General features: G+C 35.3%; 1 protein-coding gene across 8 annotated transcripts in view; it reads right to left on the bottom strand.

Annotated features, from left to right (window-relative positions):
• The window catches only part of R3HDM1 (R3H domain containing 1), a 197,437-nt gene that overhangs the window by 112,072 nt on the left and 60,461 nt on the right, over window positions 1–24,904 (bottom strand). For 5 of the 8 annotated variants that reach the window (XM_037027713.1, XM_037070718.1, XM_037070913.1 and 2 more), the window contains exons 2-5: window positions 19,156–19,364; window positions 17,345–17,555; window positions 4,451–4,492; window positions 3,892–3,981 (exon numbers count right to left, since the gene is read on the bottom strand). In XM_037027713.1, coding sequence (XP_036883608.1) covers window positions 3,892–3,981; window positions 4,451–4,492; window positions 17,345–17,515 — 303 coding nt within the window. In that variant the 5' untranslated portion in view covers window positions 17,516–17,555; window positions 19,156–19,364. The remainder of the gene's footprint in view (window positions 1–3,891; window positions 3,982–4,450; window positions 4,493–17,344; window positions 17,556–19,155; window positions 19,365–24,904) is intronic. The other 3 variants (XM_037070866.1, XM_037027524.1, XM_037070780.1) reach the window with 2 other exon arrangements.

The raw sequence follows: 24,904 nt of genomic DNA, 5'->3' as shown, positions 1-24,904 counted from the left end.
TTACACGACTTTATTTCCTATTTGAGATTTATATAACATTGTTCTTCCTTCAATCATGAAAAAGTTCAGAAAGATTTCAAACAAGATTGTTTTCCTGTCTGCTATGTAATAATTCATTGTAAAGTAACCATACTGTGTAAGACTGAAAAGAAGAACCAATTCTACATTTCATTTTTAAAACAATGGTATTACACGCAATTTCAGAACTCAAAGGTATTATGGAAAATTAATTCATGTTGCCTAAAAACGGTAAAAACCACATGACTTTGTGTTATAAAGAAAGGCAAAAGTAATAAAGAAAGGTAGAACAACTTCCAGACCATTTCTACTAAAAATAAAGGTGCACCTTAGTAGACTAAATTATACTGTTGTTCTGTGTGATGAAAAACATCAGACAATTGCAGTACTTTGCTTCTCTCAGAGATGGTTATAAATGCAGTAAGTCTATATTAAAGGGGATATAAATTTCAGGATTCTTAAACTTATGGTCAATAAGATTTCTATTCTAAACACTCCCCATCCCCCACATAAATTAAAAAAATAATATTTGGAAGAAAAATCAGATCAAATATAGTATTTTCCTATAGGGTTGCTGACTGCTATTTTCATCTCTTTTCAATTCTGCTTCCCTTTCCACCAAAGCTCAAATTTGTGCTCGGAATATAGAGCACAAACTGTGCACTGGCAATTTTCACTGAAACAATGAACACTTGCTTTATGACCTCGTTTGTCTTGCTGCCAAACTTCATACATTCATCAAGTGGTAAGTCACTTTTCTCATGACTAATTTTCTTTTTTAAGAATTAAATTTATCAGAAGTAACATTGTGTGCAACTTTACAATATGTCTGAATATTCTACTCTGTGCTCACCACTGGAAATCTAGTCTCCTTTAGTCACTATGTAATTGATCCCCTTCATTCTTTTTGTCCTTATATTCATTACCCCCTGGTAACCACCACTGATTACTTTATCTATGAGTTTATTTTTTGTTTGTTTGTTCATTTGTTGCTTTTTTATGATGTCATATGGTTTTTGTCCTTTTCCACCTGATTTATTTCACTTAGCATAGTATTCTCAAGATCCATCCATGTTGTACTATGACTTATTTCCTAATCTACTTTCCTTATTTTAAAATTATTGTAACACAGAGATTTAAAAATGAATCCCAGAACTATGTACTGGAAGCAAAATACTCAAAGTTTCCCTGACTTACAGCTTCTGTTCCTGTTACTCAAGGATAATCTAAGAAATTCAAGTTGGAAGATTTCACATTAGACCACCACAAAAGGCAGTTTCAATGACTATCAGATTTTATTTCTAAATTGTCCTCCTAAAGCTGTACATTATAATCACAAATATTAAACTATTTTATCAACAGGGACTTCATTTAAAATATAACAGATAACACTTATGTACTGAGACCTGTCTTCAGTTGATACTGAGACCTTGCTTTCATTAGCAAATAAACAAGGCACATTTTAAACGCGTAAGTCTTTATACACAAACTCTTCTGACTCTAAATAAGCAACATCCGCATAGGAAGCTGTAATTCCCTTACCCTTCACTCTGTCATTGACATTTGTTACCGAGGTCACTTCCCTCTCATAAGCTCTGCTCAGACACAAGTAACATCTCTCATTAATTGCCTCTCAACCTTTTGAATAATGAGTTTTATTCAAATTAATTCTTCAAAAATCATATTCTGAAGCAAGCATTATTACTTGGAAAGTGTCTCTAGAATGAAAGATACCAGCACATTTCATGAGAAATAACTTATTTTTCTATTCCCATTCAGGTGCAATTTAGTTAACGCAAGATTTGGAAAAAAAGAGTATCTTTTGTTCAGTAAGGGTAAAAATAGGTTGTTATTTCGAAAGAAAAAAAATTGCCAAGAGATAATTCTCTGCATCCAAATTATTCTCTGCATCCAAGAGAAACTGACAATGAATGCAGTAAGTGGAATAACTAAATTCTGGTATAACAACCTTACTTATTATTTATGTCCTGTAAGAGTTTTTTGAACTATAAAAGCAAAAATTATCTGCAATCAATAGCATATACTCCTGATATTTTTTCTCATATAAATTTTTACTAGCTAATTCATATAGCACTGTAAGAATTTCTCCCCAATATTTTTCAAATACATAAAATGTATTGAAAAGAACATTACAGTTTTTCTCAGAAAGAATGTATTTTCCTGTATTGACAGTCTTATGAATTTCATTTTCTCAATCTCCTCAGACTGATTATTCCAAAATGCGAAGATGGTGTAACATTTTGGACAAAAAAAATGAAGAAATGAATTTTTAAGAAACATTATACTGCCCACTGCTCCACCCTGAACAGGTGTATTTTTTATGATCGTTTATACAAAAGAACTTTTTAAAATTGCTATTAATTTTTTCAGAGTATATTATAACTCTTCAGCCTTATCAACAACCACACAGAACTCAAATTTAACATTTGAAAATACTCTCATTCTTATTCAAATATTTTGACTGTATTTCTACTTTTTCTAGAAAGTCTTATTTTATTGCTAAAAATATCTATTTTATAGAATAAATACATATAGCTCTCTGTAGTTAAATTTTAAATAAAAATTACAAATACATTTTGAATCCTGTGGTTTTGACACTTGAGCACATGTGAAAAGGCAGTTCAGTTGGTTACAGCATCATCCCAATGACAAGATTGTGGGTGTAACCCCCAGTCAGGGCGCATAGAAGAAACCAGTGGAATGCATAAATAAGTGGAACAAAAAAATTAATGTTTCTCACCCTCTATAAAATCAATCAATAATTTTTTTAAAGAATCTGATGTTTATTTTTTTTGTCAATAAATAACCTCTTTTAAAAACCTTCCTTTTCTTGCATTTTGAAAACAAAGAAGTCTAGTGCTCTTAAAAAAGAGAACATATTCTAAATATGCGACAACCACCTTCAGTATGTATAGTAGGATTTTGAGGGCATCATGTTCTAAATCAAGGCAAAGCCTAAGTCTTTGCTTGAATCAACAAATGTACAATCGCCATTTATTTAAAAAATAAAAAGATATACAACTTACTCATGGCCTCTCCTCCCCTTAGTCATAACTTCTTAAACAACCAAAAAGTTGTCTCAATTCTTTGGAAACTAATGTTGAGATACATATGAGACTTTACACTGCTTAAACTCATAAAAGATAGAACAAACCACTACCAGCCAAAGTTACCACTGACACACACTGGTAAAGGATCCAAAAATGTTTGGTATAAAATGCCCAAATATAACATAAAGCAAAGATCAACTTACAGTTCAGATTAACAGAAAAGTAGTCACAGCATTAAAAATACAAAAGGCAAACTAAGCTATTTGCTTGAACTTCAGTAGTTCTGTATTTTACAAGCACAGGCAGAAAAGGAATTAGAAGTTTTAGACAAACATTAGAGTCAAGCTAATATGAGAATTGGCTTTACCATACATTCAAGTTAAGTAAAATAATATATTAAACATAAGTCTTGGGTAGTCTCCTCTTCACACACAAGCAGTATCTAACAAATTTATAATGGCCAAATTCAAAAGAGCAAATTTCATCAGAATTACATTAAGTGAAAGTATTTATTTACTACTTTTCCAAAATAACTTACAACTCCCCTAAAGCCTTATGCCCGGTTAATTATACTATCCCTAAGTTTTTCCAGAGAGAAACTGTACCAAATCTTAGATTGATGTAACAAGATTTTCCCCACTTTTCATGTGTCTCTTGGGTGCAAGTATTATCAAATCAATTCTCTTAGTAAAAACACACATAACACACCAACATGCACACACAGCTTTTATTCAACCTTATGAAAAAATATTCTCCAGGAGGCAGGTTATTCCACCATGTCTTTACATAATTTTTTTTTTACCTGGTTCTCCTGTGATAGCTCTGCTGTAGGGGGTGGTGGAGATTCTTCACACACTGCAAGGCTCCGAACTAGCTTTAACTTTGAGCTTGACTAAAGAAAAGTATTTAAAATTAACACTACATTTCACAAAGCTAGGGTGTATATCCAAAAGCCCCCTAGAGTTTCTTAAGTCTTTATAAAGTTTCTCCACGTATAGGCACAGGTGAAATGTAAAAGTTAAATATATCATTAATTACCCCTAAAACCCTTTGTTAAGAGGGAAAACAAACAATTGCAGTTTTGAAAATTATAGCAATAGTAAGAATGGAAATAATTCCAATTTCAAAACCCAAAAGATGGTGAGAAAGCCATTTTCTCCATAGATAAAGAACCATAAAAGATACAAAAGCAATGTACAAAAGCAACTAGGCAAGACAAAAACCCCAAATAAAACAAAATAAGCTTTCTGCCCCAAACAAAATATGACAAAACTAAACTGAATGCAGTGCTGTATGAAAACAAGGATTCATCAAGCATGAAGGACGGCCCTTGGCATGCCAGCACAAAATATTTACTATACCTTAGACCTTTTTCCTGTCTGTCCAAAGGACTGCAATGGCCGCTGAATATACAAGAAAGATTTGTATTAAATTTTATACTGAAACAGAAAGTTTTCTTCTTAATTCATAATCCTAAACCACAGAGCAACTAACTGCACAAAGAATAGAAAATGAAGAAGTCAAAGTTGATTTCAAGTAAAAAGTACTGATTCCTCCCAAAGGGACACCTGCAGAAGACTATAAAATCCTGTGAATTGGCATTTTCTGTAAGTGAGCAAATGATCACAATTTGTTAATTGAGCTAAATGGAACTTACAAGTTAACTTCTTAGGTAGCAGCAAAGTAAAATATACTTCTTCAGTATTTTATAACATAGTACCCTTTACACAAAGTTAGGAGGGAAAAAACTCACAAAAATCCTGAGGAATTTTACTAGCTGTGCTCAGCTAAGTTCCAAACTTGCTAAGGAGAATGCTGCAAATGAGTCAGAGTAAAACCACCTATCTGTCTACTAAGCCTTTTCAACACTGTCTGAAATACACCACCAGTTTAGTCACAGAATCTTGTCTGCCTGGCCTAGAGTAAGACAATGAAGCAGATATAAAGAAAAGAGGCCAAAGTTCCAATACGCATATTTAGCACAACTGTCAAATCACCAATCACATGATTGGGGAACCCACTGAGGCAACTAGCTCTAGTTTGTGATGCTGGGCTTTGGTTTAGGAAAGCAGCTGAAATTGCCTGTGAACCGGAGCCAGACAGGTTTTAAACATGCTTTCCTTCCTACCATCTCCTCCCAGTCTACCTCGTTAGCCCCTACCTCAAATAGTACAAGGTCCAGGTACCTACCATTTATACTCATTAAAGTCAGGGGGCCAGTTTGGTACCAAACATAAAACAGATTTAAAATATCCTTAATATGTAGATTAGTATGTTTCATATATGGAAAAAAGTCATCATGTCATTCTAACATCCAAAAGAGCCTTCCTTGTAGAACCAACAGAAATGAGAATCTGTAGCACCAGTGTGCCCTGTCTTCCATTTTGAGCCCAAAGTTCCAGAGATAAGAAGCATTGTATTTTTGGGATTTTGACTTTGGGCTAGCCATAATACATACAGATTAGCAATTAACAAACACAAAAATCGAAATTTTAAAAAATGACTTTGTTTCTTATAGAGAAGAAAATGGCTCAAACACACACACACATACACATGGCAATGCTGCCTAAGAGTTTCATCATGTTGGGATTGTCTTCTGTTTCTATATTCAAGAAAATTTCTAAGAGTAACTTATATCCAAAAATAGAATTAAAAGAAATTATGTTATATAGAGTAAAGACTTGAAGAAGAAGTGGGAGAAAATTAATAGATAAATGCAAGCACAAAGGCAGAAGGGAAAAAATTTGTGACTTAACTTTGATCCTCTGCTTTAATTCCTTATAAAATTCTAAGTATCAAGGGTACAAAATGTTCTATTACATATTTTTTTTAAATAAAAGAGATGATTAACTGGCAAGTAAAAACTGTATTCATACGCAGAGTTGGATTTAAATTTCTGGCTTTGCTTCTTACTAATAAGTAACACTTATCAAGTGATTTCAGTTTACCTATATGAAAGTTCGTACTATTTGCATTCTCAAGTTTCTTAAAAAGGTTCCATGAAAGGGTAAATTAAAGGTCTTTGTTAAAAACTAAAGCACTATACAAAAAGGTTACTAAAGGTTAGACACTTAGCATGGCAGAAGATCCATGTCCTACTTCTGCTTACTATGAGATTTCACTCTAAAAAAAAGTCTATGAAATGGGAGTTTTGCACATTGTTTCTATAGTAATAGCTTAGGATTTTCATGGATTTACACATGCCTCAGTTCAGAAGGAGTCTTGATGAAAATGAAGATTAAAAAAGACACAGAGGGATAAAATTACCTCAATGTGACTTTATTTAATTAATATGTTCTGAGTTCCTGCTACATACCAGACATTCTATCAGGCACTGGGGCTATAAAGATGAGTAAGACATGGTTCCTGGTCTCAAGAACCTTGCAGTCCAGGGTCAGAGTTATTAAATGGTCAAACAGAACACAAGACCTTCAAAATCTTAGCCCAGTGCACTTTACAACATGCCTTAAACACCTTCTTGTGGATCAAATACTACTCATGGTAGAGGGGATTCTAAAGATGGCCTCCTAATACTCCCATGCCCTGGTTATTCAATCAGACACTAATCTCAGTGAGGGTGGGAAGGGATTCCAAGGTAATTTAAGTTCCAAGTCAACTGGTCTTAATAAGATTCAGAGATAATTGAGCTGGGTCTGAGACAATCAAGTGAGCCAGCCCTTTAAAAGATGATCAGAATCTTCAGTTGGGAGTAGAAGAGCAAGTCAGATTCAAAGGGTGAGAAGAACCTGACATATCTCTTCTGCTTTGAAGATGGAGGGGCTGTGTGAGAAGGACCACAGGAAACCTCTAGGAGCACTTGGCCAACAGTCAGCCAGGAAATGTGAACATCAGACTCACAACTGCAAGGGACTGAGTTCTGCCAACAACTGGAAGCAGCCCAGAGGCAAACCCTTCCCCAGTCTTCAGAAAAGGGCCCACTCCAGCCAACACCTTTACTTCAGCCTTATGAAACCTTAAACAGAATGCTTACCTGACTACAAACTAAATTCTATTGTACAGATCTGATATCTACAGCTGAGTTCATAACTGGATACTGTTTCATGCCTCTAAGTCTGTGGTAATATGCTATGAGGCAATAGAAGACTAATATACTACTACATAAGTAAAGTATAAACTGCCAACGGCATTACTCAGTAAGTCATAATTTCAAATAGTGAATAACTGTAATTACATAACATATACCAGAAAATTTGCCATACACACAATAAATTAGAGAAAACAAGTCCAGTTTATTAAAAGAAAATAGCTTTTTTTGGCATCAACTTGAAAGTTAGCTTTGGCATTGAATAAAAATAAAATTATTAAAAAATGAATTTTTATGATTTAAACCTCACCTTTCACTTTTCCCCTTTTATTGTGGAAAAATATGCATAATATAAAGCATAAAATTTAACATTTTAACCACTTGTACAGGTTAAACCAAATGTACAGGTCAGTGGTATTAAATATATTCATAATGTTGTGTGACCATCACCACTATCCATGAACTCTTTCCACCTTGTAAAATTTAACTGCACCCATGAAACATAATTCCCACTCTCCCTCCCCGCAACCCCTGGCAACCCCCATTCTACTTTCTGTCTCTGTGATTTTAACTACTCTAAGTACCTGATATATGTTGAATCATATAGTATATGGTACGTCTTTTTCTGACTGACTTATTTCACTTAGCATAATGATCTCAAGGTTCATCCATGTTGTAGCATATTGCAGAATTTCCTTTCTTTTAAAAGGCTAAATAATATTGCATATTTGAGGGTGAATACTGAGTCAGCCAAAAAGTCCGTTTAATTTTTTCTGTAAAATGAAAGATGCATTTTTATTTTCACCAATAACTTGATTGATTGAGATATTTTGAATGTGTTGGCTATCTCCCGTGTAGCAATACATGTTGATTGTTCTCAATTAATGTCTTGATTTGATCGCTATCAACTTCAACTGGTCTATCTGACTGTGGAGCATAGTCCAAAGAGAAATCTCCAGCACGAAACTTCACAAACCACTTTTGACACATTCAATCAGTCACTGCACCCTCTCCATACACTGCACAAATCTTTTTTTTTTTGCATTTCAGTTTTTACCTTCCTTGAAGTAATAAAGCATAATATGCTGAAAATGTTATGTATTTTCTTCCATCTTCAACATTAAAATGTCTACACAAAAAATTCACCAATTTTGAGAGTTGTTTTTTAAATGCATGCTGACATGACAGCTATCACAATACAATCTAACCAAGCTGTTTAGAATGAAATTAAAGACAACTAAATGCTACTAGGTCCATCTTCCAAAAAACAAAAAACAAATGAACTTTCTGGCCAATCCAATATCATTTAATGATGTTCAATACAACGAACATTCATCTGCTAATGAATGAATTTGGATTGATTCCATCTTTTAGCTATTGTAAAAATAACGTTTCTATGAACATAAATGAACAAATATCTCTTCCAGATTTCAGCAAATGTTTTAGCATCTACAAAACACACAAAAAATTGAGTTTGCTATAATGTATTGAAACACAGATGCTGCTTTTAGGGTAGTCAGGCCAAATGAGTTTGGGAGAGGTCATGACTGATGCAGCGTGGTGCTCTGGAAAAAGAACATTGAGGCAAGCTAAGCTTGAGTCCTGGCCATGCCACTGGCTCTCCAGGCAACCTTGGCAATTCCCTCCCATGCATGTAGGTCTCTGGAAAATCTAAGGGTTTCTCAGATCAACTTTGAAAACTTTTTAGCTGTGACTCTTTGAGTTCTATGAATCTAACTCCACAATGTTCAATCATTACCTCGAGCTCTTCTTGTCAACTCACGATCTTTTTTGGAAGACATGTCATCTGATAACAAATGGCATCCCTCTCTGGGGGCTCTTCTTTCTTCCATGGTGGTGGTGGTGATAACCTCCATAGAGGTGCCAATTTTGAAATGGGGATAGGCATGGCACTAGGTATGGAGCCTGGTGATAATCATGCCTCAGACCTTGGCGTTGACTCTTCTTGGAAATGCCACAGTCCCTCTCTGGTAAAAAGTGAACTGGCTCAGTGACTTTCTTCCCATTGTCGGTGGGGCCAAAACCAGCCTATCACTGCTCTGGGCTGTATGTTTCTGCTGTCATGTCATAGAGGGCCTGTGCTCTTAGCAAGGGGCAGGGAGTCCAGTTTCCCTAATCATTTGATTAGAGTAGCTTCTACAGCCTAATGGTGGTTTTCCCTCACCAGTACTGCTGTTTCTCTTAGGCATCTTATACCCTCACTGTTCAAAGCACTGCTCCCAGGACTGTCAATGGGACACTGGCATCACCTGGAAGCTTGCTGAGATGCAGAATTTTGAGGGTTTCACCCCACATCTTCTTTAGTCTGTTTTATGGTTTTGAAGTATTTCCCCTTTGCCCTCCCTAAAGTTGTTGAGTTTAAATGGCTCTGGCAGCTTTGACTCCTCGGCCCCCTCCCTCTTGGGTGTGCAGTCTGTGGGAGACACCCCTGTGAGATAGGGGTGTCTTGCAGGTGGGGCTGTGGACTGACAAAGTCCTCCTGACTGGATCCTTTGGTGTCACATTGAAGGCATTACTGTCCAATCCAATGCCACGAAACTTCTCCTCTGTGTTTTCTCCTAAGACTTTTATTTTACCTCTTCTGTTTAGGTTTTGATAAAAGTTCTGTTAATTTCTATATGTTGTGGTAGGTAAGAGTCCAATTTATTTCTCTTGTACATGGATAGATGGTTTTCCTAGCACCATCTGTTGAAAAGCTTTGTCCTTTCTCCATAGTCTTGGCGCCCTTATAAAAATTCACTTGACCACATACTCATGGGTTTATTTCTAGACTCTATTCTATTCCAATGATCTATCTGCCTGTCTTTAGGCAACCATCACACTGTTCTGCTTACTGCAGCTTTGTAGTAAGCTTTGAAAACAGGAAAGTGTGAGTCCTCCAGTTTTGTTCTTTTTAAAGGCTCTTTTGGCTACTCCAGGTCCCTTGAAATTTCATATGAATTTTAGAATGGGTTTTTCTATTTCTGTGAAAAAAGGTCATTTGGATTTTGATAGGGATTTTACTGAATCTGTAAATTTCTTTAGGTAGTACTGACATTTTAACAATATTAAGTCTTTTAATACATGAACATGGGGTGTGTTTCCATTTCATTACACAAGTCTTTTACCTCCTTGATTAATTCCTAAGTATTTTGTTCTTTTACATGAGATTATAAATGGCATCACTTTTATAATTCTCTTCAGATTGCTTATTAGTGTACAGAAATGCAACTGTTTTTCTTTTTTTGCGAGTCAACTCTATATCCTGCTATTTTACTGTAGTTTATTAGTTCTAACAGTTTTTCTGTGAAATCTTTAGGGTTTTCTACACATAAAATTATCATCTGCAAAAGGAAATAATTTTACTTTTTCCTTTCCAATTTAGATGCCTTTTATTTCCTTTTTTTGCTTAATTGCTCTGGCTAGAATTTCACTATGTTAAACAGAAGCGGTGAAAGCAGGCATCCTTGCCTTGTTCTTCTATTTTTCCCCCCCAATTTTTTTATTTAATTATTTTTCAAGTACAGTTTTCTGTCTATTACTCCCATCCCATCCCACCCCCCATCCTCCCCCCTCCCTCCCATTTCCACCCTTCTCAGTTGTCCATGTATCCTTTATATAGGTTCCTCTAAAGCCGTGTTCTTTTCTTAGAGGAAAAACTTTGTCTTTTATCAATTAAAAATTTTATTTTGTTTACTTAATTTTATTGTTTATGCTATTACAATTGTTCCCACTTCCCACCCTCCCCCTCCACCCAGAACCACCCTTCTGCCTTCACTAAGACAATTCCCATTATTGTTGTCTGTGCCCATGGGTTATGCATAAATGTTCTTTGGTTAATCCCTTTAGCCTTTCATCATTGTGTATGGTGTTCAATGTGGATTTTTCCTATACACGTTTTATGATTCCTAGTTTTATGAATGTTTTGATCATAAAAGGGTGCTGTTTGTGAACTTTTTTTCTGCATCATTTAAGCTGATAAGATTTTTCCCCCTTTTATCCTCTTAATGTGTATTGATTGCACTGATTGTTCTTCATATGCTAAACCTCACTTATACTCTAGAAATAAATCCCATTTGGTGATGGTGTACAATCCTTCTAATATGGTGATGAATTTACTTTTTTAGTATTTTGTTGAAGATTTTTGCCTCACTGTTTATACCTTTATTGGTATTTAGTTTTCTAGTTCGGTCTTTGTTTGGATTTGGTATCTGGGTAATGCTAGCCATGCAGAATGAATTAGGAATTGTTCTTTCCTGTTTATTTTGTAACATTTTGGGAAGAATTGGGTTAGTTCTTTAAATGTTTGGTGGAATTCACCTGTGAAACCATCAGAGCCAGGACCTTCATCTGTTGAGAGATTTTTTTGAAAAAAAGATTTTATTTACTTTTTAGAGAGAGGGGAAGGAAGGGGGAAGGAGGGAGAAAAACATTGGTGCAAGAAAAACGTCAATAGGTTACCTTTGTTCGTCTCCAACTGGGGACCTGGCCTGCAACCCAGGTATGTACCCTGACCAGGGATACAACTGGAGACCTTTTGGTTTACAGGTCGGTACTCAAACCACTGAGTCACTCCAGCCAAGACTGTTGGGAGATTTACTTGATTACTGCTTCAATCCTTACTACTTATAGGTCTGTTATCTGTTATCTATAGGTCTATTATCACGAAGAAATCTATTCTTCATGATTTAGTCTTGGTAGGTTTTGTATTTCTAGGAATATGTACATTTCATCTAGATTACCTAATTTTTGGACATACATTTGTTCATAGTACCCTCTTCTAATCCTTTTTATTTTGTAGAATTGGTAGTAACATCCCCATTTCATTTCTTAATTTAGTAATGTGAGTCTTCTCTAGTTTTTTAGACCATTTAGGTAAAGGTTTGTCATTTTCGTTTATCTTCTAAAAAAATCGACTTTTGGATTCATTGATTTTTCTCTGTTGTTTTGCTTTCCACTTTTAAGTAAATTTTACTGTCAAAGTAAAAATTTAGCAACTTGCTTTACAGACATTTACTACTGAAGAAGGATGCTCATTAAATTAGAACTTAGAAGGTTTATGGACAAAGACCCCAATTTATAATTTACATTATTTGATTATCACGTATTGGAAAAGAACTAGGCCAATAAATGAGTAGAGAAGATGAAACATCCTTAATGGAATTAGATTGAAATAGATTATTAATACATTGCCAGAACTACTCACTACTAGTTTAGAGAAAAACTGAGGTTCAATAACAAACGGTTAACACATAGTATTATAATATACATGGGCTGTTTTTAAATTTACTGCCCTGCAGATAACACAGCAAAAAGAAACAGACATGTTTAATAATTTTAGTGCTTTGGTCTTTTGTTTACAATATAGAAACTTTAAACAGATTTAAATTATTTCAGAATATGAATCTGAAATAATCCTCAAAACATTATCTCTACCTTAATTGCTACTCCAAACCAGAGCTTTTAACAACAAAAAAAAACAAACAAAACACCCCCCCCCAAAACACCTGTGTAGTCAACTTCATATAAGAAGATGACATATAGGTTTTATTTTCTAATGTTTCTTTGCTTATCATAATGTATCTTTGGTCTAATATTTTTATAATTTTCTTTGCCTATATTGGTTCTGCTCAGATAGTTGGATCTATTTAATGTTTCTTTATGATTAAAGAAAAGAAAAACCAAAGTATTGACATTATAAACCATGAGACTTATTGTATTGCCAAGAAATAACAATAATCTTTGAGTTATGTTGTGTGGCAGTTATAACCACTAGTTAATATCACTCAATTAAGAGGAAATCAAACATTTCAAAAAGGATCAACTATCATTGTAATTATTATTAATAAAACCTTTTAACTAAGACCCTTAACCTTGAAGAGCTTACTATTTTTCAAGGTAACAATAAAGATTAATAGTAAGTATGTGGGAGAAGACAATGACTTAAAGTGTTAAATGTCTAGCTAAAGGTCAGGAGCGGTGAAAACGACAGAGACCAGTTTGACAATTTTTACTGGAATAATAGAAAGGAATAAAATTTTTTGACTTAGGATAGCAAACTTTAAGGAAAAAAAAATCTATGTTGCATGATAATAAAAGGACCAATCTGAGGAGCCATATAACAATATGGCCAGTTGTGCTATGTTGCTAATAATAAATAAAACAATTATGATGACTATAAGTATTATGTTATAGCATCTACTACTGTTAGGGTCTAACTATGTACTAGGTACATTACATACATCATTTTTATCTATTAGATAAATAAGAAAATAGTTATGATTTATATGACTTGATATAGATAAGGTTTTTACCAACCCTTTCAACAAAAACTTTTTTGCATGTTTCACCAATTAAAACATTTTAAGGCTATTTATCTCACTGTTGGAGAAGCATGGCCTGTACCCTGAGTTTTTCCAATAACATTAGTGACTTGCCACTGCTTTCTTTCCTCTTTCTTGCCATATCATTCTGCTTTTAAAGAAAAGCAATAGAACTTGGGGGAATGTAAGATGTAAAGTCTCATTTTAATTATCAAATGGCTTATGACAGAAACTAAGAATATACTAAAGACCTACTTCAAATGATTATATATATAGAAAATTCACTCATATATATCAGAAGCTGTTCATGCCTCCTGCACATAGGGCTTAATAACAGGTATCAATTCTCTTATTTCCTCCACAACAAGGGTGACCCACACAATGTGGACTGGCTATCCTATTGTTTAATAAATAGTTTATGACAAGAGAAATTATTGGTGGAACTTTCTCATAATATACTTTGAAGTATATTTATATGCACATAAATACAACTGAATACTCCTAGACCAAGCATTTTTCAAGTACAAAGATACAACTGTAAAAAAATGGGAAAGGTGAGTCTGAATCTTTAATGAGCATAACACAAGATTCCTAATTGTATATTTCAAATGACAGTAAAAATCAACACAAGTAATTTACCTAAATTTAATCTGAGAAATCTATCCTTGAGAAAAATCAAACAACAGAGGTCATATATATAAGTTATACAAAAGGAAACAAAGCAACCCATACTCCCTTTATCCTGTATTAAAGATTAGTAGTGGTCTAACACATTAAATTTTCTCTGGATTTAGAAACCTGGTGCCTCGCCACCTCAATGTTCCATATGATCATACTTAATGATCATAGAAAGTCTAACTTGTAATTTAAGATTTGCAATAGAAATAGTATGTGGCAATAGAAAAGTTACTAATCAAAACCCCTTTCACAATTGTTTGGATGTTTATTTGGAAACATCCAAGGTGATGCCTAATGTTTGCTGGCCTCTCTCTAGTTTGACAAAATTATCTTTTAGGTAAATGCTATCCTTAACAGATAGTACAAAGATGTAAGATTTTGTCACAGTATTAAAGAAGCTATGACAACCCCTCATTTGCAAGTTTTCTGCCATGGCCAGTGTGAATCAGTGGGCTGGGTGTCATCCCACAAGGCAAAGGGTCGCTGGTTCGATTCCTACTCACATGTCTGGGTTGTGGACCAGGTGCCCAGGTGGGGGCATTCGAGAGGCAACCAATCAGTGTTTCTCTCCCTCTCTTTATGCCTCCCTTCCCCTTTCTCTAAAAATAGATATATAAAATCTTTAAAAAAATTAGTTTTTCTAAATAAAATACTAAGCCAATGGTCAGGTAATTAAGATTTGGAAATGGATGAAATGTATGCTTCTTTAGGTAGACATTGCATTACCCTAAGTCACTTGAAATATTACTATGTTGAAGCAAGACAACAGAAATAAGTTACACTCATGCTAGCTGACTTTCAGAATGACAGGAAAGAGAGAAATGTATTGGTTTATTCCAAATTCTTAATAGGAGACCTACATTAATTGGTGCACACATCTACATTGAGTAAAAATAAGTTTCTATTTAAAATTAAGCTTTTAGGCAGTATCTCAGAGGTACCAACGGAAGATGAGATACGCAGAGATATGTTAGAAAAAAAGGTATGTTAGAAATTATACATTTCATAATAGGTAACTCCATAGTAATTTGAAAGGTAACGTTCATTGATTTTATTTTACATTACATTAGGTACATTTTTTTCTAGTTTTATCTACTTGCATTGATAATATCCATCACTTAAGTCTCTTCTGTATAACTCACTTCGACTCTAAACCTCTTGCCAGATACCTGGCATGGGGGCATCTTGGACCTCAAAAAACTCCAAACAGAGTAAATAGTCACACACTAAATTCTTAATAAACATTTGAATAAGCAATGCATACAGCATTTAATGGATTAACATAAAATGAATCCTCATATTCTCTGTTCTTCCTTTCAATCTTTATAGTCAGTATGCTATATGGAACATGATGTCAGAGACCATGTCCAGTTTTGCTTATATTATTTCCTTGGCATAGGTTTTCAGTAAGTGTTTCAAGAATGCATGAAACTTTCCCTATAGTATAAACGACTGTGCCCATACTACAGCGGTCCATCTGATAGTGGTCATCAGAACATGTTCGTGCTTATAGACAAGATCAACACAACAGACATGGTAGGGAAAGCGAATAATCCAAATAAATCCCTTGTTGACAAGCCTAACATGGATGAGTAAACATTAAGTATAGAAAAGAGTCTAAAAGAAATGTTTTAGTATTTCAATGCAATAGAATTTCAGCAGATTTTCTGATTCAATCAGGATCCTGGCATTCCACCATCACTGAGTGTAACATATGGCAATGTTTTATTTTAAAAACTGCTATTAAAAATGATTAGAAAAGATATACTATTCTTCCCAATTTCTTAGATAATTACCACCTGACCTTAATCGGTGGGGCTTAACTGCTTTTCTTTTTACAGGTGTATGAGTTCCTACCATTTTCTAACAAATTCTGGCACATCAGGGGGGAAGTTTTTGACTGAATAAACAAAACAAGCTTTAAAAGAGCCTTCTTTGTTTATCATAAAAAATATGAAGGTATAATTTTTAGCATGTATCCCTCAAGATCTTTAGGACATAGAAAAAATAACAGAATATTTCCTCCAGGAGTAGAATTCTTTATTCATAGTGTTAAACTAAAAAGGTGTTGAAGATAGTACTTTAAGGTAACTTTTCGTGGTAGATTAAAGGTCTTTTCTATTGATAGGCAGAGTCTAATTTCTCTTGCCTTGAACCTAGGCTGGCTTTATTAACATGCATCATCAAAAGACAACAGTGGAAGTGACATTCTGGGGCTTCTGAGCGTAGTTAAAAGAGACTTGCAGCTTTGCTTGACTATTTTAACATTCTTCTGCTATGCCTGAGTTGAGTCGCCATGATAGTAAGTCTGACTACCCAGGGGACTACATGCTGGAAGGACTACAGGTAGGTACTCCCAGGTTCAGCTAGTTGACATTCCAGCCATTGGTACCAAAGTGCCAGATACGTGAGGAAAACAGTTTTGGACCTTCCAGGACAGACCACCTGCCAGTTAAATATTAGTGAGGGCCTTCTTTTGATTCCTTGTACATTCAGCCAGCCCGTTCCATTTTCCAACTCACAAATCATGAGTTATTAAAAAATAAAATGCAATAGAGTTTTAACAAATTTTGTTTAAAAATTGTTAGCCCTCTGTTTTGTGGTAATTTGTTATAGAGTAAGAGAGAACTGGAACACTTAGAACTAAATACTATAAGTACAACTTGAAACAATTTTTATGTATCTTGAACCTGTTGACCACCTTCTCAAATGCCATCTATACCTGTAATGAAAAGCTTTCTAAGTGGTTAGTTCTAAGTCATCATATAGGTATAGCATCAAAAGCCTTAAGTGAATTTTTCTCCTCTCCAATCTTTTTTCTTAGTTATGGTTGACTTTTTCCCCTGAAGGTTATTTTTGCCAACAGAACTTATGTAGCTTCCATCTTTTTATTCTTCTATCCTGTAAGAGTTCTTAGATTAAATTCTCAACTCTCACAATACTGATAAGGTACAAAATGGAATGAAAAAGTAGAAAGCCAGTAAAAAAAAGTATTGGCCACCATAAATGAAAAGAATTGTATTGCATGATACAAGCAAATCAAAGAGCTACACCCAACAAACTAATCCAGAAGGTTCAAATACGAGCTGATATGCATGTCCCAATGGGTCAAATTATCCCATTAAAAGTCTGAAAGTGAGTTTTGTATGAAGAGGTTAACTGTATATTGAGTATCCAGTATTTGTAGCCAGAGAGAAAATCCTCTTTACCTGAAAATCAATATTGTTGTCAATACAATGTTCATTCTTGTCTGCCAAAATCTTCCCATAGTTCTCTGATTTGGTAAGATTTTCAACTCTGGTTGTATCTTCCACTTCCACCTCCAAATCCTTCATTGCTTCAGTTTCATTTTTTATATTAACAGTATCAGACATCCTCATCAGCAAAGGTTATTTTAGACTTCTATAGGGAACTTGAAACCTTAGGAAAAAAGAAATAAAATTGAATTTAGTTTGAAACATTTCTTGCATTCAGTTATCACTAATATTGTCTGAATACTTCCTATGTTCCAGAAATAATGTCAAATATACACAGAGAGAAGCAAAATTCCTCCTTTCAAGGAGTATGCAGTTTAGTGGCAGACCAATTAAAATTAGAAAAGAATCACAATACAATGGGAGAAGAACTATCATAAGGGTACGTGGTGATTTTGATGCATAGACCACTTGTGAAAGCTCTTACGAAACCTTAAGGAATAAGCTATATTGAGATGGGAGGCAACAGCTGGAGTATTTTAAATATGTATTTAGATGACATTAGAGGTTTTCCCCCTAAAGGGATATTGTGAATATTATCCTATGAGAAAAATATTTTCCTATCATAGCTTCTATTTAGAGTTCTAAAATTCCAAATTACTTAAACCACCCCGTGCAACTCTGAAAGAAAATAATTTAAAAAATAAACACCAACATTCTGTACAAAACAAAGTTGTGTATCTACATTAGTAATTGTTTGATAATATGAATCAAGCATTTGAAAATTCTCCTGACTTATGTGACTGAATGACAAACAACACATATTACCTACCAGTCTAGTATACTGACTCCTTAAGATGCCTAAATTATTTCATGCTTTGAATGAGTTTAAAAAAAACACTGGGGACTTTACATTGAATATGAAATAAAATGCATCAGAGGTAGCTTTCATTTTAGAAAATGTGAACTTGAAGAGCAGAGCTGACATGATATAGATAACTTTTTTGTTCTAGCTTTATAATCATGTACAAGTTTAAGGTGTACATGATGATTTGACATAAGTATACATCGCTGAATGATTACCACAATCCATTACCTCACACAATTACAATTTTGGGGGAGCGTGAGAACAAAAAAAACATATTTTGAAGTGTGCAAAAAAAATCAAGATTAATTGATGGTTTGCTAGAGGAATGAATATAGGTGGACAGGTACAGGTTTAAGTAAGTATGATAAAATCTTAATGGTAGAATGTTGGAGTGATTATCTGGTTGCTCAGTGTAAAATTCTTTCAATTTTTCTTTATTTCTGAACATTTCATGATCAAGTCTTGAGAAGGAAAATACATCTGAAAAGTTTCAAAAGAGAAAGAGAAATAAATCCTAAAGTCACAAGTAGACTCAATTGAATAAAGAACATGTCTTCCTGCCCTGTTTGGTGTGACTCAGTGGATTGAGCACCAGCCTGTAAACTGAAAGGCCACTGGTTCAATTCTCAGTCAGAGCACATGCCTGGGTTTTGAGCCAGGTCCCAGACTGGGGTGTGTGAGAGGCAACCAATTGATGGTTCTCACACACTAGTATTTTTCTCCCTCTGTTTCTCCCTCCCTTCTCCTCTCTCTAAAAGGTAAATAAATAAAATCTTTAATAAAAAAAAGAACATGTCTTCCTAGATTATATTCTGTACCAAGGTTAATTATTTATTATTAAAGCAATAAAGTTACTAAGGAGAAGAGAGTTACTTAAAATACTCTGGCTCTTTGCATTTTATATGTAATATTTTGAAGAAAAATGAACGTGTTTTTCTCAAGTGACAAGAGAGGTTACCTGATGTGTCCTATGGATTTTGGATTGTGGTATCCCACAAAAATAAAATAAAATAATCCAAGGTTCTTTTTCACAGTTGTCAGCCAGGATGTCAAGTGTACTGAACCGTCTGGAATCTGGCAGGAGGAGTCCCATGTCCTTGTCACCACTGTAGATTCCTGGACTGAAATGTACTGTTGTGGATAAAATATACCATACCTTTCAGTGGCCTAAAAAATAAAATAAAACATTTAAGCAAAATAGTCAAGTGAAATGGAACATATAGTAAATTGAAAATTAAAGATATTACTGATGGTGATTTTATTTTCTTGTCTTACACAATCAAAATACTAAGTTTCAACTAATTCTGACATGTATTTCTTTTTTAAGGCTAAATAACTCACTGAGGCCACCTAGAGAGTTTAGCAGAAAAAGCAGAAGGGAGAAGAAAGCAGGTAACGAACATATTAATAAGAACTTACTACGTGGTCTGTGTTGGAAGGGAAATATCATCATCATTTACAGATAATTAAAAAAAGGTTTGCCTGGGATCACTACTAGGACCACCTGACTCCAAGAACTATGACTTTTAGAATTTTCACCCAAAGTTACAACACCTTAGAATTAAGAGAAGAGTAATTTTGAATAATAATCACACTCCAGATTTTTAAAAGAACAAAAGACCATAATAAGCCATTCAACATTTTCAAAGAAACCCACATTGTTAAAAATGAAGTTTCTAAAGAACAAGTAACTATTTTTAAATAGTCATTGATCTAAAAGAACAATGCCAATATTCTGTTATCTACTTTTTTTCATGCCCAGTTCTCATCATTGAATGTGAAGCCTGGTATACAATAATAATTGATATTTATATATCTTACAAAGAGATCATGAACAGTCCAGTATCCATCTGTCACTGTACTAAATTGTGATATCACTGACTGTACTCCCTATCCTTTACTTACATTTCCATGACTTATTTGTTATAAATATATGTTTGTATCTCTTGGCTCCTTTTACCTTTTTGCCTATTTCCTCAATGTCCAGTCATCTGACAACTATCAGTTTTTCCGTGTCTATGACTCTGTTCAGTTTTTTAGATTCCACATATAAATGTAATGATACAGTATTTGTCTTTCTCTGATTTATTTCACTTGGCATAATACCCTGTTGCTCTATCCATGCACACACAAACAAGGTGGGGCAAAAGTAGGTTTACAGTTGTGAGTACGTAAAAGTTTATTCTTCTATTATTATTTATTAGTTGCTGTATTATTTTCCATATGACAACTGTAAACCTACGTTTGCCCCACCTTGCATATATGAGGTCTGTCCAGAAGGTATCCAACCACATAATATGACAAATAGAGACATTTACTGAAGAAGATACAAGATACAAGAAACACTGCACATAAGACAATGATGCCTCAGTCCCCTTCAAAGCAGGCGCCTTGAGATCTCACATGGTTCTCCCAATCACCACCACCTACCCTATCATATTTTCCTGAATCTCTTCAACAGTCTGAAATCTGTTCCCTTTCAAAGGTGTTTTTAGTTTTGGTAAAAGGCAAAAGACAGAGGGCACCAAATCTAGGCTATAGGGGACTGAGTCACTAGGGTGATTTGATGTTTTGCCAAAAACTATGCACCGGACGTGATGTATGAGTGGGTGTGTGATTGTGATGAAGCTGCCAATCACCAGTTTTGCCCATAGCTGTGGCCTTCTGAATCAACTGAATAGTTTCCATGGAGGAAATGTACAAGCTTAATGAAAAATCTGATGTTGATTCATTGCTCCACTTGTTCAGTCATTTTAAACACAACAGCCACAAAATACACATGCTCACTGAACAGTGTCTACTGCCCCCACTGACTGGTACAGTGAAGTCACCATTATTTACACATGTGCATTTCAGTCTGCTCTCCTTGGCTGCCAGGTTACATCAATGTTATGAAAACCATTCTTGTTATATTAACAATGGTTGGACTCCTTCTGGAAAGACATTGTATATCCACTTCTTGTTTATCCATTCATCTACTGATAAACAGCTAGGTTGCTTCCATATCTTGGCTGTTGTATGTAATGCTGCAGTATACACAGGGGTGTGTGTACCTTTTCAAATTAGTGTTTTGTTTTCTTCAGATAAGCACTCAGAAGTGCAACTGCTAGGTCTTTGTTATAGCTTTTATTTTAAATTGTTTTGTCTTGAACCAAAAAACAAAATAAAAACAGAGGCATGGATACATGGAACAGACTGACAACTGTCAGAGAGAGGGGGATTGGGGAACTTAAGGAAAGAAGGTAAAGAAAAGGTTTAAATAAATCTCTCTCCACCCCCGACACACACAAAACAGTGCAGTGGTAGCCAGAGGGGAAGGGAGATGGGGTGGGTGGGAGTGGGTAGAGGGGAGGTGGAAATGGACATGGAAGGAGACTCTGCTTGAGGTAATAGCACAATCCGGTGTGCAAATGATGTTTTACTGAGTTGTATACTTGAAACCTGTATGGTTTGTGAACTAATGTCAACCAAGAAATTCAATTAAAAAAGTCTATTTTGTCTGATATAAGTATTGCTATCCCAGCGTTTCCCCCCATTTTCATGAAATATCTTTTTCCATCCCATTACTTTCAGTCTGTGTGCATCTTTCAATCTCAAGTGAGTCTCATGAAGGTAGCATATGTAAGGGTCTTGTTTTTTATACATTCAGTCACCCTATATCTTTTGAATGGAGCCCTAAGTCCATTTATATTTAAGTTTTTAAATTTTATTATTTTTTTCATTAGCATTTATCTCCCCCTACCCTCTCCACCTCCATTCCCCCTGCAATATAAAGTAATTATGGATAGGTATGTACTTGTTGCCATTTTAATTGTTTTCATGCTAGACTTATAAGTGGTCTACTATCTTCACTGTATGTTTGCCTGTATTAGTGCAATTTTCAAAAATATTTTTTATTTATTTTTCAAAAGAGTTTGGAAGGGAGGGAGAAAAAGGGGGAGAGAAACACTGTTGTCTCTAACACCCCCAACAGGGGACCTGACCTGCAACCCAGGCATGTGCCTCGACTGGAATTGAATGGGTAGTCTTTTGGTTTGCAGGATGATGCATAACCCACTGAACCACACCAGTCAGGGCTAGTGAGATTTTTTTTCTTTCAACTATTTTATTTCTAGTTTTGACCTTTTCTACTTAAAGAATTGCCTTTAAGGTTTCTTGTAATGCTGATTTAATGGTGATGAACTCCATTAGTTTTTGCTTGCCTGGCAAAATAAAATCTCTTTTGTTTTTTGGTCTGAGAAAATCTCGATGTCCCTCATTTCTGAATGATAACCTTGCTGGGTAGAGTAAAGTACTCTTGGTTGTAGGTTTTCCCCTTTCATCATGTTGAATATATCATTCCACTCCCTACTGGCCTGCAAAGTTTCTGTTGAAAAATCAGGTGAAAGTCTTATGGGCATTCCCTTTGTATGTAACTAGTTGTTTTTCTATTGCTGCTTCTAAGATGTTCTCTTCTTAACTGTATCTTCCTGTGGGTTTCTTTGGGTTCATTTTCTTTGGTACTCTTTGGGCTTCCTAAACTTGGATGTTTCCTTCACCAAGTTAGGGAAGTTTTCAGCCATTATTTCTTCAAATAGGTTTTCCATCCCTATCTGTCTCTTTTCTCCTTCAGGGACCCCTAAGATTTGAATGTTAGTATGCTTGATGTTGCCTCAGAGATCCCTTATGCTATTCTTATTTTTTTCCCCTTTGACCTTCTAATTGGGTGATTGCTGCTATCCTGTTTTTGATTGCTAATCCATTCTTCTGTGTCATCTAACCTGCTGTTGATCCCCTCAAGTGTATTTTCTCACTTCCATTTTTATATTCTTCAGCTTTGACAGGTTCTTTTTTATAATTTTTTTCTTTGGAAGTTCTCACTGAGCGTACCCACTTGCTTGCAGAGTTTAATGAGCACCTTTATAATTATAACTTTGAACTCTACCTATAAGACAGCTTACCTCCATTTCTTTCCATTTTTTTCCTGGCGTTTTGCCTTTTTTTTTTTCTGGTTTGTTTGGAACATACATTATTCTCTCCTTATTTGCCTCTGTTTCCATGTATTAGGTCAGTTGTGTCTCCTGGTTTTGAAGAGTGAAAGTGATCTTATTTAGGAGGCGTTTTGTGGGGCCCAGTGGTAGCGTCCAACCTTGTCACCAAAGCCAGGTACTCCAAAGGTATTCCCCGGGTGAACTAGTGTGAATTCCTTTTGTGGTTGGACCACAATTTCCATGGACACACTGGGAGGCGAAGCTGGTCCCTGGCCCAGTTGGCTGTGAGTCTTGGCCATAACTATTGTGGGCTCATTGGTGTGTAATGCAAGCCATTGGTGTGGCTGGCTGCAAGGCATAATGCTGTATGCTGGTGCTGACTGAGGCTACCTACTGGGTGTGGCAGAGAAGGAGCTGCTTTGAAGGGGTATTAGTCTGGTGAGTCCTCAGGAAAATCAGAGTTAACAATGCTAGGACAGAATTAACAGTGTTAGCAAGGTGAATGAAGAGTATCAGAAATGGTGCCTGCCAGCATGAGGCCAGTTAGGTGGTAGGAGAGGAAAAAGGGCGGGGGGGATGGCTCCTACCAGCACTTCTGACTCCAATAGGTTCCTGTCCCTCCAGCACATACCCTGTAATTAGTCAGGATATCACTTTCATGTATGAACTATGTGCCATTCAAACTGCTGCCTTTGTTCTGAGATTCTGAAAGAAGGCATCTTTAGTCTCCTACATCCTACTCCCCACCTAATCCATCATCTTGAACTCAAAGCCAGGGGCCTTGCTCTTGAACGCCAATTTGGCTTGTCTATGAAATGCCATTCCTTGCAGTTCGTACACTGCTTCCACAACAACTGTCAAATGTCATTTGTCTATTTTTTAAAGATTTTATTTATTTATTTTTAGAGAGGGGAAGGGAGGCAGAAAGAGAGGGAGAGAAACATCGATGCGAGAGAGAAAACATCAATCAGCTGCATCTCACATGTGCCCTGAACTGGGACCAATCCCACAACCCAGATATGTGCTGACTGGGAATCAAACCAGTGAATTTTGGCTTTGTAGGATGATGCCCAACCAACTGAGCCACAAGAGTCAGGGCCAGTGTCGTCTGCTTTTAAAGTCAGTTTTATTATTATGTATCTCATCATCTGAGGAGATACATAATAAATAAAAGCAATTATTTCGTTGCTTTTAGAGAGAGGAGGAAACAAACACTGACATGAGAGAAAAACATCTATTGGTTGCCTCCTGTATATACTCTCACCAGGAACTGAACCCACAACATCCTGGGGTAAGGGACAATGCTCCAACCAACTGAGCCACACTGGCCATGGCTCCTTTTGTATTTTTGGTATAAGTGAATAAATCATAGCAAATAAACAACTATAAAAATCCTTTATAGTGCTTCCACCATCCTTTGACAATTTTGTTGTCTATAAACAGAATAGCACAGTTTCAGGGTGAAAAAATGGAAAATGAGATCTTAGTACCAGGAGATATAATTCTAATACTGCCAAGTATGCATAGAACAATTCACATCTTATGCTAACCTCAAAAACTATTTTTGAAATATCATCATTCAAAATCCTGACACAGATTCACGTTAGTTTTTACACTTCAATTGCACTGTGTTTGACTAAGGGATAATAGAAATGGAGGTATTAGAAACAAATGTCAAAGTTATATTTTAACTGACATTGTCATCTCAATCTGCCAAAGGTTACTGAGCCACTAAAT

This window comes from Sturnira hondurensis, unplaced genomic scaffold, assembly GCF_014824575.4.
Source record: "Sturnira hondurensis isolate 20B ecotype Veracruz unplaced genomic scaffold, ASM1482457v3 Scaffold0000256, whole genome shotgun sequence".
Taxonomy (NCBI): Eukaryota; Metazoa; Chordata; class Mammalia; order Chiroptera; family Phyllostomidae; genus Sturnira; species Sturnira hondurensis.
This window is presented reverse-complemented; position numbering and strand designations above follow the sequence as displayed.